This window comes from Onychomys torridus, chromosome 17, assembly GCF_903995425.1.
Source record: "Onychomys torridus chromosome 17, mOncTor1.1, whole genome shotgun sequence".
Taxonomy (NCBI): Eukaryota; Metazoa; Chordata; class Mammalia; order Rodentia; family Cricetidae; genus Onychomys; species Onychomys torridus.
The window spans coordinates 59,314,049-59,330,394 of record NC_050459.1 but is presented as its reverse complement, the minus strand read 5'-3'; the positions used below and the strand labels follow the sequence as shown (position 1 = coordinate 59,330,394).

The following is a 16,346-nucleotide window of genomic DNA, read 5'->3' as shown; positions in this document are numbered from 1 at the left end:
CCTCTTCCAGTCCTTTACTCTATACCTAACCTCTATGGTTCTATGGAATGTAGCTTAGTTGTTGGTTTAAGAGCCAAATCCACTATAAGTGAACATATACTATACTGTCTCTCTGGGTTTGGATTACCTCACTCAATGATTTTATTCCCATGCATTTACCTGTGAATTTCATTTTTTAACAGCTGATAATACTCCATTGTGTAATTGTACCACATTTTCTTTATCCATTCTTCAGTTGAGAGAGCATCTAGAATGTTTCCAATTTCTGGATATTTTGAATAAAGCAGCAATGAACATGAATAAGTGTCTCTATGGTAGGTTCCTTTGGGTATATGCCCAAGAGTGATATAATTGCATCTTGAGATAGGTGGATTCCTGTCTTCATGGGGAACCACTGATTCCTATAGTGGGTGTAATGGGCAGCAGTGGATGAGTGGTCCCCCTACTCCACAGCTTCACCAGCATAAGTTATCACTTATTTTATAAATCTTAGCCATATGTCTGGTGTAAGATTAAATCTCAAAGTAGTCTTGATTTGCATTTTCCTTATGGCTAAGGATGTTGAACATTCCTTTAAGTATTTCTCAGCCATTTGGGTTTATTCTTTTGAGAGTTCTTTGTTCAGATGTGTACCCCATTTTTAATTATGCTTATTTTCTTGATATCCAGTTTTTTGAGTTCCTTATATATTTTAAATATTAGCCCTCTATTGGATGTGTGGTTAATTGGTAAAAATCTTTTCCCATGCTGTAAGCTGCCACTTTGTCTGAGGAACAGTGTCTCTTGCTATGTAGAAGCTTGGCAAAAGTTTCATGAGGTCCCATTTATTAATCTTAGTTTCTGTGCCAACAGTATCCTGAACAGAAAGCATTTTCCTGTCCTAATGAGTTCAAGGCTATTCCCCACTTTCCCAGCTATCAGGTTCAGTGTATCTGGTGTTATGTTGAGATTTGATCCATTTTGGAGTTGAGTTTTATACAGGATGGTCGGTATGGATCTATTCATTTAGTCTATATACAACTGTCTCATTTGACCGTCACCACTTGTTAAAGATGTTGTCTTTTTTCCAGCATATATTTCTGTCTTCTTTGTCAAAAAGCAGGCGTCCATAGATGTATGCATGCATTTATGTCTGGCTCTCCAATTAAATTCCATTAATCAACATGTCTGTTTTTGTGCCAATACAAGAATACTGTTTAGTACAGTTAGTACAGTTTGATGTCGGGGATGGTGATGCCTCCGCTAGTTTTTATTATTCGGGTTGTTTTAGCTATCTTGTTGGGTTTGGTTGGTTGGTTGGTTGGTTGGTTGGGGTGTGTGTGTGTGTGTGTGTGTGTGTGTGTGTGTGTGTTTCTATTTGAAGCTGAAAATTGCCCTTTCTAGATCTATGAAGAACTGTATTTGAATTTAGGTGGGGATTACATTAAGTCTGTAGATTGCTTTTGGTAGGATGGTGATTTTTATTATGTTAATCCTTCTGATCCATGAGCATGGGAGATCTATCTTCTGATATCTTCAGTTTCTTTCTTAAACACATGATGTTTTTGTCATACAAGTCTTTCACTTGCTGGGATAGAGTTACCCCAAGACATTTTATATTATTTGAGGTTGTTGTGAAAAATGTTTTTCCCTGATTTCTTTACCAGTCTGTTTGTTATTTGTATATAGGAGGGCTACTGATTTTTGTGAGTTAATTTTGCATCCAGCTACTTTGCTGAAGTGTTTATCAGCTGTAGGAGTTTCCCTGTGGAATATTGTGTCACCTATGCATACTATCATCTACAAACAAAGATACGTTGACTTCTTTCTTTCTAGTTTGTATCCTGTGGATCTCCTTCAATTGTCTTATTGGTCTAGCTAAGACTTCAAGTACTATATTGTGTAGGTATGGAGAGAGTGGACAACCTTGCCTTGTTCCTGATGTTAGTAGAAGTGCAGAGTTTCTCTTCATTTAAGTTGTTGTCTGTGTGCTTGCTGCAAACTGCCCTTAGTGTGTTTAGGCATGTCCCTTGTATCCTAGAACATTTTTTTTCTGGTTTAACATTTTTTTTTCTGTGTTCATTTTTTTATTCTCTCATATAAATCCTAGAACTTTTATCATGAAGGATTGTTAGATTTTTCCCCTCAAAGGTGGTTTATGCATCTAATGATGTCTTTCAGTTTGTTTATATGGTAAATTACATTTATTGATATACATATGTTGAACTATCCCTGCATCTCTAGATGAAGCCTACATAATTATGGTGTCTGATCTTTCTGATGTGTTCTTGGATTCTGTTTGGAAATATTTTATTGATATTTTTAAGATTTATTCATTATGTATACAGTATCCTGGCTGCATGTCATAAGAGGGCACCAGATCTCATTATAGATAGTTGTGAGCCACCATGTGGTTGCTCGGAATTGAACTCAAGATCTCTGGAAGAACAACCAGTGCTCTTAACTTCTGAGCCATCTCTCTAACCCCATTTATTGATAATTTTTGCATCTATGTCCTTAGGGGTCATAGATGATCTGTAATTCTCTTTCTTTGTTGGGTCTTTGTGGTTTAGGTATCAGGGTAATTATTGGTCTTACAAAATGAATTGGGCAATGTTCCTTCTGTTTCTATTTTGTGGAATAATTTGATGAGTATTGACATTAATTCTTCTTCAAAAGTCTGATAGAATTCTGTATTCACATTTGTCATACATTAAAATGGTTACACCAGCTTGTTTCTTCTGTCCATTTGTTTGGAATATTTTTTTATTGTTGAATTCAGATAATTGATATTGAGAGATATCAATGAGCAGTGTTTGTTGATTCCTTTTATTTTGTTGTTGTGTGTTTGTGTTTTTCCTCTTTTGATTTTCTTTTTCAAGATTATTTCTTGTGTTTTCTTGGATGTGATTAACCCCTTTAGGTTGGCGTTTTCTTTCTAGTACCTTTTGTAGGTCTGGATTTGTAGATGGATATTGCTTAAATTTGGTTTATATCATAGAATGCCTTATTTTCTCCATCTATTGTGACTGTAAGTTTTGTTGCATATAGTTTTCTGAGCTGGTGTCTTTGGTCTCTTGGAGTCTGTGGAGCATCTGTCCAGGCCCTTGTGGCTTTTAGAGTCTCTGTTGAAAAGGGAGGTATTGTTCTCATAGGTTTGTCTTCATATGTTAGTGGTCTTTTTTCTTAGTAGCTTTTAACATTCTATCTTTGTTCTCTATGTTTAACGTTTAGACTAGTATGTACTAAGGGTACTTCTTTTTCTAGTCTATTTAATGTTCCATACACTTCCTGTACCTTTATAGCCATGTCCTTCTTTAGGTTAGGGAAATTTTCTTCTGTGCTTTTGTTGAAATATTTTCTGTGCCTTTGAGCTGAGGCTCTTCTCCTTCCTGTATTCCTATTATTCTTAGATTTGATAGTTTCATAGTTAGTTTGATAGTTTGATACTTTCATAGTGCCCCCAGATTTCCTGATATTTTGTACCAGGAGTTTTTTAGATTTAACATTTTCTTTGGCCAAGGTATCTATTCCTTCTGTCTTGTCTTCAGTGCTTGAGATTCTTTCTTCCATCTGTGTTTTCTCTTGACAAGGCTTTTCTCTGTGGTTCCTCCTCAAGTTCCTAAATTTTTCATTTCCAAATATCCCTCACAAAAAAATTGTGTTTTCTTTAGTGTTTTTATTTCCAATTTCAGGTCTAGAGCTGTTTTCTTTACTCCCACTGTTTTTTCATGGATTTTTTTTAAAGATTCATTCATTTCCTCTTTAAGCATCTTTATCATATTCATAAAGGCTATCTTCAGGTCTTTGTCGTGAGCCTCAGCTATGTTGTAATACACACAGGACCTGCTGAGTTAGGGTTGCTGGGCTCTAGTGGAAATGTAATATTCAGGCTGTTACTTACTGTGTTTTATACTGGTTTCTAGGCATCTGGGATTGGGACGATTTTAATTCTACATCGCTGATAGCTGGTCTTGTCTTTGTTGGTTGGGTATTTTGTTCCTTGGTTTCTGTTTCCTCTCTAGTTCTTCAAAGAGTGTGGTAGCTGTCTGTTGCCTGGTAAGAAATTCTTCTGAGATCCTTTTAGATGTAGTAGTCACTGTGGGTTCCAGGTAAAATGTTTTTCTGTGTATCGGTAGCTGACACTTAGGAATGGGGATAGGCTTGAAGGGACAAGCTGTGAGGGATACACCAGGCTCTTCTTAGCCTCCTGGGAATGGGAGCAGAGAGTAAAGAGAGGCCGCAGTGGGTTTTCTCCTGCAGCACTCTATGTGAGACTGGTTGATTGGACGTGGAGGAATGCAGGGAAAGGGGAAGATCTGAAGTTAATCTACCTTCTTAACTGTCTGGAGTGGGCTGTGGGTTCCTAGTGAATGCCTGCTGGACCTGAGGGCTTGGATAAAACAATGAGTCGGGAGAAGGAAACTGAGAGGGAAGATCAATGCTACTGGAGATGGGGCAGGGTGTAAGGTGGTTTGCTGCAGAATGAGGGATAAGACTGGGGTTGGGCTTTGGAGGAGAATAGGGATAGGTGCTGATCTGCAGTTAACTTCCCTGCTCCCCTGGTAGGAGTGGCCTTGGCTTCTTAAGTAAATCTAGAATTCAGAGTCTTTCCAGATCAACTTTTGATAGAGAAGTGTGTGTATTCCTTTTTAAACCTCAGACCCCAATACAAAAAGCTAATGAAATACTTCTGTCTTGTGTTGTAAGCTGGTCTTGTTTTAATGGATTAGTGAGGAGACAAGCTCTGTATTTGATAATGTACCCACCAACTGTCAAGTTTGTTTTTTCCTGACTTGAGAGGGACTATATTATAGAAATAGTAGAAATTCTCCAGTCTCGTTCTTATTAGCTCTTTGTCAGTGCTTTTGTCTTCATGTGTGAGATCTAATACTGCTGCTGCTGACCCCATGTGCCTGGAAAGCACTCCATAGCTGACTGTCCAAGTTGAGATGCTTCATATGTGGAAAAGCATACACCAGAGTTCTAAGAATTAATAAGAAAAAATAAGAATTTCAATGTCTCAGTAATTTTTCTGTCAATTACATGCTGAAATGATAACATTTTGGATGTGTGAAATGAATAAATTATTAAATTTTCTATGTTTATACATATGTTAATGAAATTGCTGTGAAACTTCAAATTATTAAAATTTATTTCTGTCATACAAAACTATTTGATGCTTTTTTCCCCCATAGAACTAATGATGGTCTGACTGAACTGATGCATATTATTCCTCTCTCATTTTAGTTAAAATAAGTAGTGAGGGTGCAGCTGGATTTCATAGAACTAACTTAATAAAAGTTAAGTACTTCTCATTTATATTCATAGGCTAGTAAACTACTCTTAAGCTTACCAATGTAATATTCTTTTACTACTAAAATGTAGCAAAACCTTGGTCATTCTAGGAAAATTTTACAGCCAACTATCTGAATTAATGAACATTTGCCTGTGGAGTGTATTGTAATAGAAACCTAGAAACCGAGCAAGGTGCTGTTTGGTGATATAGGCCATTCAGAGAAGGGTGTGGTATTTAGAATTCAAATCGATCCGGCATGGTATTCAACTTGGTTCCTTTTGTACCTGAGTAGCTTTAAGCAGCTTAGCTGCTGCTATCTCCTGTATCCACCATGAAAGGGAAGTAATAACATCTGCCTCGAAAGGTTTACCACAAGGATTAAAAGAAGTAGTGGGGGTGAGGCACCAGCTTCTACGAACTTCTCTGGGAAACATGCTTTGTGGGAAGGAAGCATGACTGGAAACGCTGGGTTATGATGTAGTCTCACCAAAGGCCTCTGCACTCCTCCCATGCTCTAAAAGCTGAGGTGGTCCTCATACTTGTCCTAAGTGGGATGATGGAGCTAGACCAGTGCTGGATCTTCTTTGGATGCAATCCTTCCCAGGAGCTTGCTTCCCCTTGCAGCAGTTCTGAGAGCAAGCTGACATCAAGACTTCCTGTGTCCTTCCTTCATGAAGAGAATTCCTATGTACCATGCAGGACTGTTTGTTGCCTCTCTTTGCCCTCCATTTACATGGCTCTCTGCAGTTGGGAGTCTGTGCTGTTCCACTTGTACCTAGGTGAGTACTGTCACTTAGTAAGCTACTGAGGTGGTGCTTCTTTTTTCCGGTTACACACAAAAGTAGTATAAGCCTCGTTTCCTGTAGCCTGTGTGTAATAGTATCAAGGCTGTAATCCCAAGAGAAGATGTATGAGGTTGTAAGGGATGCCCTCAGCACTTCTGTAATGTCAGCTCAGTGCTGTCCTCGACTGTTGCTGGCCTTTGAAAGGAAGCCTCTTCCTGCTCCTAGAGGTCCCATGTTCAAGCAGTAGTTTTATTCCTGGAGGGTCTGCGAGTCACACAGCCAAACTCCAGCCCCTTCCGGTTCTACTTGTCTTAGTTTTCCTCTCTCCTTTTACCCTCTCACATTTATTGGATTCTTCCTACATTCGGGGACCCTGTTAGGTATTTCTTTCTTATGACCTGCTTTTTTTGTTTTGTTTTGTTTTGTTTTGTTTTGTTTTTCAAGACAGGGTTTCTCTGTGTTGCTTTGCGCCTTTCCTGGAGCTCACTCTGTAGACCAGACTGGCCTCGAACTCACAGAGATCCATCTGGCTCTGCCTCCCTAATGCTGGGATTAAAGGTGTGCGCCACCACCGCCTGGCTCTTATGACCTGCTTTTAAGATGCTGTAATTTCCCACACCGCAGTTGGCCAGCTTCACGGATCTGCTAACATACAAGGACAGGGACTGTGCACTACCTATGGCAGAGTCTTTCTGAAGTGGGAAGATGTTACATCGTTGAGTAGCCTAAAATCTGTGACTGTCCAGTGCAGCATGCTTCTCCTGTTTGGTTTGGTTTTGTTCTCTGTTTGCTTGCTCACTTTGTCTCCTTTTGTATGAAATTAAGAAAATCTCCCCCAATAAATGGTCAAGCTAAGATTTCAACACAGGTCTCTTTGGTGCATAAGCATTGTTCTTTACTATCACCGTGCATGCTCTTAAGCTGTGGAACCTACAGGTATAGTCTTGGCCAAATTGAAACTTGGACGAGACAGGGAAAGTTAAACTGCTAATCTGTTGGTTTTGTTTCTTTGGTGGTTTGGCTTAATGCTTTGGATTTCTGGCTGGTTTGATTACATTGGAACCCAACAGATATTGTAGGGGCTGAAAGAGGTGAGGAAGAGGCCAGAAGCAATATCACCAGTAGGTCAGGAAAAATGCCTTTGAAATAGATAGCCCTGGATCCCTCAAGCCTCAAAAAGACGGGCTCAACCTGAGATGTTTTTGTGTATGTAGTATCTGGCCATTACCTATTTAGGAATATGAACTAGATTTCTTCGGAATCTGCCCTCATGGTTTTTCTAAACCCTTCAGGAATATACTTGAGGGTAAGGTAGTACTGGTCTAAACTCCCACCTAGAGTTTATATTCCCAGAAGTGGACTTCTGATTTAAAAGTATTTTTTTTCTTCAACCTCCTATATGACTTAAAACAAAACAAAACAAAACAAAAAACAGAAATTGAGATTGAGAGAGCTTTGTGGGAATTTCTTTCATTCAACCAATGACCTTCAGGCTATCTGGCCCAATCGGTGTAGCCCTTTCTGGGTCCATGAGGGGTTAGAGTAACATCTATGCTGCACAGGCAGTTTGTTTATTGTGCTTTTGTAAAATCCAAGGACTTGGATACAGGAAATGATCCTAAAGTAACAATTTTTTGCTGGTCTTTCGTGATTAACAATTCTTGACATGGCTGTCATCTTGCAAATACTTATAAATAGCAGTGTTGATGTGAATTAAAGTAAACCTAGCCACTTTACATCTATATGGAACAATCCAGTTAGCTCCATGTTATTGTAGGTCACTGGCAACTGTTAATACCCTTGGGTTCACCCTGTGCAAACATTAATGTTGTAGTACGTTGAGGCATATATGTTGATATGGCACAGGAATCCTCATTAGTTATGGGGAAGAAAGGAAAATTCTGTCACTGTTTCTGAAAGCCCATGTGAGAGTGTCATCAGCCTTAGCCTAGCTGCTGCCCCAGCCCTTTCTCCTCTCAGCCTCCTCTCAGTCACTCGTATTCAGTCTTCCCCCTCCACCGCAGGAATTGGGGCACCATGCTCAGGGTCCCTTCTGCAGTTCATTCTTCAGTTCCGTCTCAGCCATCAGTTCCTAGTTTCCTCAGGGAAATCCTCCTCAAGGCCAGGATAGGTTGGAAACCTTTCAGGATTCTGCCTGCTTCTTCATTATGATATTGATAGTGTTACCGATTTGTCTTTGTTTGAGAGATTGATTATTTAATCAATGATTATTTGATTGTCGGTCTCAGTGAAAAGGGATTCTGCCTGGTTTTGCATAGTAATCTGTTCCTAGTGCCTGGAATAGTAAATGAGAGAAATCAAAATGTTGAGCAGAATTAAGCATGTTTTGTCATTTGCACTATAGAGGTTACAATTACTCTTACATGGCATCAAGTGGGAACCATTGTATATATGTATGGGGGGATGGGGCTTTTTAATAGTTAGTTTACATTGTTAACTGGGTTAGATTACAAATGCACATTTAATGAGCCTTTGGCTATATACCTGAGGACATTTCCAGGAAGGATTTACTGAGGAAGACAGACTTTGCCTGCGTAAGGGTAACATCATCCCCTGATGTAGACAAACTCACATCACCACAGCTGTAAGCTGTTTCTGCTACAGTGCCTCCCCTGCTATGGAGGACTATATTCCCTTAAACCAAGACCAAAATAAATGTTTCCTCCATTAAGTTGCTTAGCCAGGTTTATTTTTAACCACCAGAAAGAGAAAATAAACTACTACTGCTTAAAATAATTGACTGATTAAAACTAGAGTGATCCAAGCCAGGTGGTGGTGGCACACACCTATGATCCCAGCATTCAGGAGACAGAGGCAGGTGGATCTCTATGAGATCAAGGCCAGCCTGGTCTACAGAGCAAGATCCAGGACAGACACCAAAACTACACAGAGAAACCCTGTCTCAAAAAAAAAAAAAACAAAAACAAAAACAAAAACAAAAAGAAACAAACAAACAAACAAAAAACCCTAGAGTGATCCAAACTACTAAACAAAGTAATAAAAAATTTCATGATGAAGGATGGCAGTATTTAAGGACTTTCTGATAACAAAAGTGAGATAGAAGAAAGTGGTGTATTCTCTGAATAAAGGTTTAGGAAAAAAGGCCGTAGAATTATTTACTTTGATTGACACTTTCTTGCATAGAAGTATAATTTATCTCTGCTATGAAGCACCATGAGGGCAAGGTCTCTAAGCATTTCATTTCCTCATAGACATGTGCCTGGCACGTATTAGGCACTTGGGAATGTTTATTATCACACTTGATGGTGTAAAGAGGTAATTATGGGTGGGTTATTGGATTAGCTTCCAGAACAGAACATTTTCTCAGCACTTACTACTCCATATACAATTATTAGCCTACTCACCTTGGAAAAACAGCTTTGAACTTGGAAATTCAATTTTTATATTTGTATCTTGCAATTATTCTGTAACAGAGTGAAGATTACTTCCTTATAACAAGAATTTACACTATTTCCAGTGCATAGAATAGGTTGGTTTACCCACCTGCCTAGAGAAAGCCTAACATTCTAAGATAAGGTTCTGGATTTTTTCACCAGGTAATAGTTTGGAAATAAATGCCAGTTATAGCTGTGTCCTCGAGCAAGGTTCCCATGTGTATTTTCCTTCACTCCAAACTACCAAAACTAATGTGTGACTCTGATCTAAGTGGTTTGACATGAATGCCTTGGTTTAAGGGGAAAAATATTTTCTTAAGTTTGGGACTCCTTCATGCTGATCTTCCTTCAAGCATGTTCATGTCATTTCATTTTAAATGTAAGAAGGTTCTATTTAAAGGATTTCCCCCATCTAGTTGCTTTGTGTGTTTGAAGAACAGATGGAATTAAAAGCATGTGATGCTACAGGCAAGATTGAGCTTGCTAGAAACAACATGTTCTCATAGGTAAAACAGATCATAGGGGCTCTGACTTCCAACTGTCAATTACTGTGCCTAGTAATTGATCTTTAAAGATGACTTCATTTCAGTTTTTTGTTTGCATCCTAGTTGTTTCTGAATCAGGAAATGTATAGTTACCTTGCAGGGCAAAACTTTTCATTTCTGTTTTTGAGATTGTCAAAAGTGAAGGCATGTATACATGAAGCTTGCTCAGCAGCCTCTGAACCAGAGAACAAAGGTACTGTTTTGCGAGAAATTTCCAGAGTCCTAATTCGGAAAAAGAGGTTAGGGTCGAATTGGTAGACAAATGTCACCTGGCAATGAGCACAGGCTCTGATATATGTTAAATTCAGTTGAACCTCATGTAATTAGACCATCTGAGGGTCAGATTTTTGTTGTGGGGCATAGAGTTCTAGTAGTTGCTAAGCTGTCACATCTCCTTATATTCAAAATGGGTTCTCTGGTAGTGCTCTATCAGCTTAGATAAACTTGGACAAACAGGAGGCATGCATTTAGTTTGGGTTTTTGAATGTCACAGTGTGCATTGAGTACATGCTTTGTAGCTGATGGTAAATATTGTTCTGTAGAAGGATGACTAATTTTGTGTCACATGATGTCTGGAAAGAAAGAGTACCCAGTGCATGGAAGGGCGCCTGCCTTCCCCTATTGCCGCAAGAAGCAGAAGACACCACACTGCAGACTTGGTTTGTAAGCTACTACAGATAGGGTTGAGTTTTTAAGTCACCCTTATATAACTATTTTCTGAGTGGTCATATCTAGAATTTGTCTTTCCAAATCTGCTTCCATTTTATAACAATCATTTTCCAACTTTGTTGCAATCTTGAAAGATGTGTGTTTGTAGTATATTTAGCTCTTAAAAGATAAATAGTGTGGGAGAGAGCATATCATCCTCATATATCCCTAAATAATCCCTCTGGTGTTAGAAAGTAAAAAACCCTGTCATAGTCAGGTCCTGAATAAGTCATACGTATTTACCTCAGAAATACTCATCTTGAAAGTGAAGAGGTTGAAGGTGGTTATTTCTAAGTCCAGATCTGATAGTGAGTTTGAGTCCAAAGGACCAGCTTGGAGGATTATTTATTAGCTCCTTTAAACAACGGCAGCATCCTAAAGGTGCTGGTCATGTGACAGTCATGGCCAGAAAAATGTCAGCCAGCACCTGCCCTCTGACTATCAGATCAACATCTTGTCACCTTACTAGCTCTCAGTCCCAACAGTGTAATCTGATGAGCATAGAGGAAGACAGGACTGGGAGCCCTAAATTTGGGAATTGTTAAAACCACCATTCTGTTCTGAGAATAAAGGGGGAAGTGGCCTCCTTTGACTCCTCACATCCCACCCATCTCCTGAACCTGCTAAGCCTCTAGATGATTGGTACTTACAATTAATTTCCATGTTGTCTTCTCTCCAGTTTTCACTTTTCATTCATTTAGTTCATGTTTGGATTTGGTGGTTTGTTTTAGTTGTGTTTGTTTGTTGGGCTCATGTTCTATAAGATTATCTTAGAAAAGAGGGAAGCTTCTGCCAGATGCCATTATTGTTCTTCAATTTATCTCGTTAGGTCTACAAACCTTTAAGTTTGTTGATACTCCAAAGTATTGCCAGTGTGCATGAATGGTTCAAAGTTAAGGGCACAGTTATATTAAATGGTGTTCATTTCTCTGGGGCTCTGTTGAACATTTTATTTACTACTACTACTACTACTACTACTACTACTACTACTACTGTCTAAAACCTTTTTAAGAAGGCTGCGGAACTTAGGTACTAAATAGTATCCTCATTCCCAGAAGCATCATAATGTGAAGTGCCAGCTCACAGCCCTCTGGTTAGTGGATTTGCCTTGATAGTTTTTCCTACCATTTTGTTCTGTTAATGAAGTAGCTTTTGTTTTCTACTGAAGCTTTCATGGAAAGTTATTTATTTATTTATTTATTTATTTATTTTTGCTGTTAAACAGCCACTGCTGTCTGGGAGGCCTGCCTTTATGTTATTGGAAGCAATCTGTCTGCATAGGTCAGCTAATGTGTAGAACAAGCAAGGCTTTAGAGTAGGCTAGTGCAGAATGGAACCATGTGATGTATCTTTGAATTGATACTTTCCTATTGCATCTAGTTGTAAACTGTATGTAGCCATATCAAGACAATGGGTAGTAGAAAGGAAGTGTAGGAGAACCAAAAATATAGTTTGTTTCAGAAGCCATATTGTTTAAATATAATCTATTGCTTCTATATTTCTGAGCCATTATTTATTGTACCAAAAGATAGTAAATTCAGTGTCTAATAATGACACCAATGAAACACAATGTATCCATATAATACAATAGTAGACAATTATTAATGAATGAGATAGTTTATGTGACTAAGTACACAGCAAGAATATTTATGTTTTCATGTATTGCCCATAAGAAGGAAACAGATATATACATATAGTATGTATGGCTTGATACACTCTGAAACAATGGATACCAAACACATAAAGTTCTTGTTTCTGAGCAGAGAGAATAAGCAACCAGAATGGGGAAGAGATTGCAATTGCATGCTCTCTTATAAGCAAATACAAACCAAAGTTCATTGTTGTTTACTATATTCAATTTTCAGAAAAGAATTAAATTCCTTTAAAAGCAAGGTCAGTAGAATGAAATCTGATAGGCAGACTCGCCCTATATTTAAGCAGTTCGATCATTCCACAAGTGGTCACTAAGTTCTCTGCCAGCTGCTGACGTGGATTCTGAGACAGCTATGAATTTAGACTGAATGATGTCCTGAGCATGAGGGTTGTGGGGCTCATGATGGACGGTGACTAGGATGGAAGAGAAGGATTGTTTTAGGAAGGGTAGCTCCGGAAAAACCCTTTGAAAGATAGCCCTTGGGCTGACTCTGGGCTGGTGAGAAGGGAGGCTGTGGGTGAGCCGCCACCAGTCCGGGAAGAAGGACACCAGCGGAAATCACTGATAAAAGTACAAAAGGGAAGCAAGCCCATGTTCTGTTGAGATGTTGTGTGCAGGCTATGATCCAGTACATCAACCTGGCATGAGGCGATGGCAACTGACCTGACTGAACAGGACAGTGATGGAGATAAAGTTCAGCTCAGATGAGGCTAGAACACCTAGAACCCTGAGAGCTGGGAGCTTTCGTGCTTCTCAGGTGCTTCTTAAAAACAATCTTAGAAGGTTAGAGGCTCCATCTGCTCTCAGTCCATGGACTGTGAGTGCCATTGCAGTGAAGCTTGTCACCATCCAGAGGAGTGTGTTCTGGAACACAGAATGCAGGGCGGGGAAGGAGGAAGGCTTGGCTCTGGCTCTAGAGAGCCTCACTGTATCTGCAGTGTCGGGGAGATGGCACTCAATTATATAGGAAACCATAGGGGCTCGGATCTGTTGTTTTGCGGCATCCTAAGCTGACCATCCTCATCTGTACAGGTGGATAGTGATGCAGTTATTGTGGTTACTTCTCTGAAATTGTAGGGTTGAACAGTTGCAAGTAGTCACTAATTACAGTCTATGGCTAGTGCCAGTTGGGCTCGACAGGGCAAAAATAATAGCATTTCTTCCGTAGCTCCCAGAAATGGAGCTGGATATCATATTGTAGGGCATAGTTTCCTTTTTTACTTTTTTACTAACCAGTTCGGTTGAGACACGAAAACTCGAAAACTGCCTCGGGAGATGTTCTGCATCCACCTGTGGAGACTGGCAAGTCTCCCCAGGCTGTAATGATCAATGCTATCTGTTCTGCCCACTTGGGGAGGCTCTTGTGATTGAATGGGACTGCTTGGAGTTTGTTGTACTGCAGTGCCTTTGTGATCCCACCTCGTGTGTTACGTTGGTTAAATATGCTCATCATATGCTCTGGCTACAGTTGCACATATTGTAAATTATTAGCTTTATTACACTGTTACAGTACACATTTTATATCTTTGAAACATGCCCCATAAAGTATAAAGCTGTTACATTCCTAACCAATTACTGGAGGAAAGGTGTATGTTAAAAAAGACAAAATGGTATCATAGACTCTGAACTCCATGCAGCCCTAAAGGCAGTAGAGCCCTAAGATCTTCTAAATATATTTTCTATTATTATTTTAGACCAAATTCCACTTTAATTTGTCAGTGTGCTTATAGAACAGTTGAAGCCCCAAGGCTTCAAAGACAAGATGGAGACAGTGAAGGGAAGTGGGACACACTCTGTCATGAGGAGAAAAATCAAAGGCTCCAGGGTTCCCTTTTGCTGGGCTGGTTGACAGAGTGGGACACGGCTGAATGTCTTAATGTCCAAGGACATCAGTACCTGGTTGTATGTTATACAGAATTCCCAAGATTCAAAAAGGCAGTCAGATTTGAGGGTTGTAGGGAATAGAGGCAGCATTTTTGGCAGAACTGTTTTTACATATTATTTTTAAGTTTTGCTAATATTTATTTGCTAGTATTTATATTAATACCCAAACCAAGACACGACTCTGCAGCTGACCTGCTGCCTCTGAGATGCTGGACAAGTCAGGTGTTACAATTGTGAACATTACATCCAAAAGTAACTTTGTGTATCCAAACTAAATAGATCCTGTTTTCTAACAATGTCCAACTTGTAATTCTTGCTCAGAAGGCAGCAAGTTCCCATTTGTGGCATTTGTGGCTTTGAAAAATCTCCTTATTGATCTGGATTGGCTTTATTGATCTTACTCTAAGGCATGTTTAACACCCTCGTTTTTTTTTTTTCTTAACTTTCAGTATGACAGGGAGGTAAATAGCATCCTTCTGCATTTGCCAAGCAAGTCAGCAATTCCTGTCTAAAAACCAGGCTGTAGTATTCTAAGGTCATAGGAAACATTTAATGCTTCCAACCAGCAACACAATTTGAAATAGGAAAGGAAGGAAAATTGTTGATCACCAAGATGCCTTAGTGGCTAACCTCTGTCACAAACCTGTAATTGATTGAGCCTGTTAACACCCTCACCCTTACCTGCATTTCTTTTCCCCGTTTAGAAATGTAGCCCCGTCCATTCTCATCCCGCATGGTGCCTTGCAGATTACTTGCGACTTTTATTTGTGGTATCTCTTTTGTTGTTGACATTAATGAGATTACTGCACAATATCACAAGAGAAATGGTGTTGCTATTTGGAATGTTAATGAATTGCTTGCTTGGCCAGTTGCCATTTGTTCCAGTGTGTGAATATGGTGTGTGTGTGTGTGTGTGTGTGTGTGTGTGTGTGTGTGTGTGTGTGTAAAAGAGCCGAGGAGTAGCAGGGGTGGGATTGCATTTTTTTTTTTTCCTCTTTGCAGCCAGTGACGTGAGCCGTGCCTGGAACAATCAGACTCGCTGCAAACAGGGTAGTTGAAGATGCTGGGGGAGGCAGCTTGGTGCTTCCTAAGCTAAGGCGATCTCAGAGCTGCTCAGGAGCTGCTTGGAGCTGCTGGAGTATAACCTGCAGAGTTCCTTCAGCATCAGAGCCTTGTAACGGGTAGAAAGTGCCTTTTTATTTCTCTAGACCTATTCCCTAGTAGACCTTCAAAATGATTGGCGTGAATAGTGTTCAGAGTGCCAGCAAGGTACGGGTGAGGACCTCGGGTTCTGTGAAGTACTCCCGGGAGGATTCTATCCGGCGGCAGTCCCACAGGTCAAAGTCTATGAAAATTTCCAACTCCTCAGAGTTTTCTGCTAAGGAGACCAAGGTAAAGAAATGCCATGTTAAATATTATTGACAGTGTATGGTGGGGGTCTCAGGATGCTCTGCAGTCTGCCAGCGTGTGATGTGCAGTGACAGGCTGAGAAAGTAACAGGAAGCATAAAATGGCTCTAAGATAATCAGTGAGATTGGGGTGAGCAGTGGTACCTGAACTCGAGATAGGAGAATTGCTGTGCCGGGCAGCGGTTTTGCACAGAGCCGGTTTGGGGAAGAGAAGGATTGAACAGTATTCAAACGGAGATGATTGTGGAAACTGGTGGTTGGCACGGTGGTCGTGTTTTAGTCTCAAAAAAGGTTGCCTTGACAAATGGCTTTTCAGTGTGGGGTATTTTTAGAACCTCAGGAATTTAGAAATATCTTTTGTGATTTTTATCTTTCATTGAGTTCATTTTTTCCCCTCTAGTATTGTCCCCCTCCCCCAGTCTGTGGAGCTAGTGGAGAAAAGTGACCCTCTTCTGTGTGCTGTGTTCTTGCTATGTTCATTGCAGCGTGTGCGTAACTGGGAGAAATTCCTTCTTTTGTGTTCCGTACATATGTATGTGCTGCTGCCATGCTGCTGTTAATAAAGCACTGGTGTTCCTGTGACTCTGAGATAACAATCTTGGTTCATGTGGAATGGGAAGGGAGTGATTACGTAGTGAAGTGGGCATTTACTACATGCAACATATTC

At 39.8% G+C, this 16,346-nt stretch overlaps 1 protein-coding gene across 3 annotated transcripts in view; it reads left to right on the top strand.

Moving 5' to 3' along the window:
• The window catches only part of Psd3 (pleckstrin and Sec7 domain containing 3), a 288,299-nt gene that overhangs the window by 150,576 nt on the left and 121,377 nt on the right, over nt 1-16,346 (top strand). Inside the window, exon 1 of one of the 3 annotated variants that reach the window (XM_036209204.1) lies at nt 15,298-15,662. The exons of the other annotated variants lie outside the window; for them this stretch is intronic. Coding sequence (XP_036065097.1) covers nt 15,504-15,662 — 159 coding nt within the window. The 5' untranslated portion in view covers nt 15,298-15,503. Of the gene's footprint in view, nt 1-15,297; nt 15,663-16,346 lie in introns of those variants that run through there. 3 annotated transcript variants of the gene reach the window in all.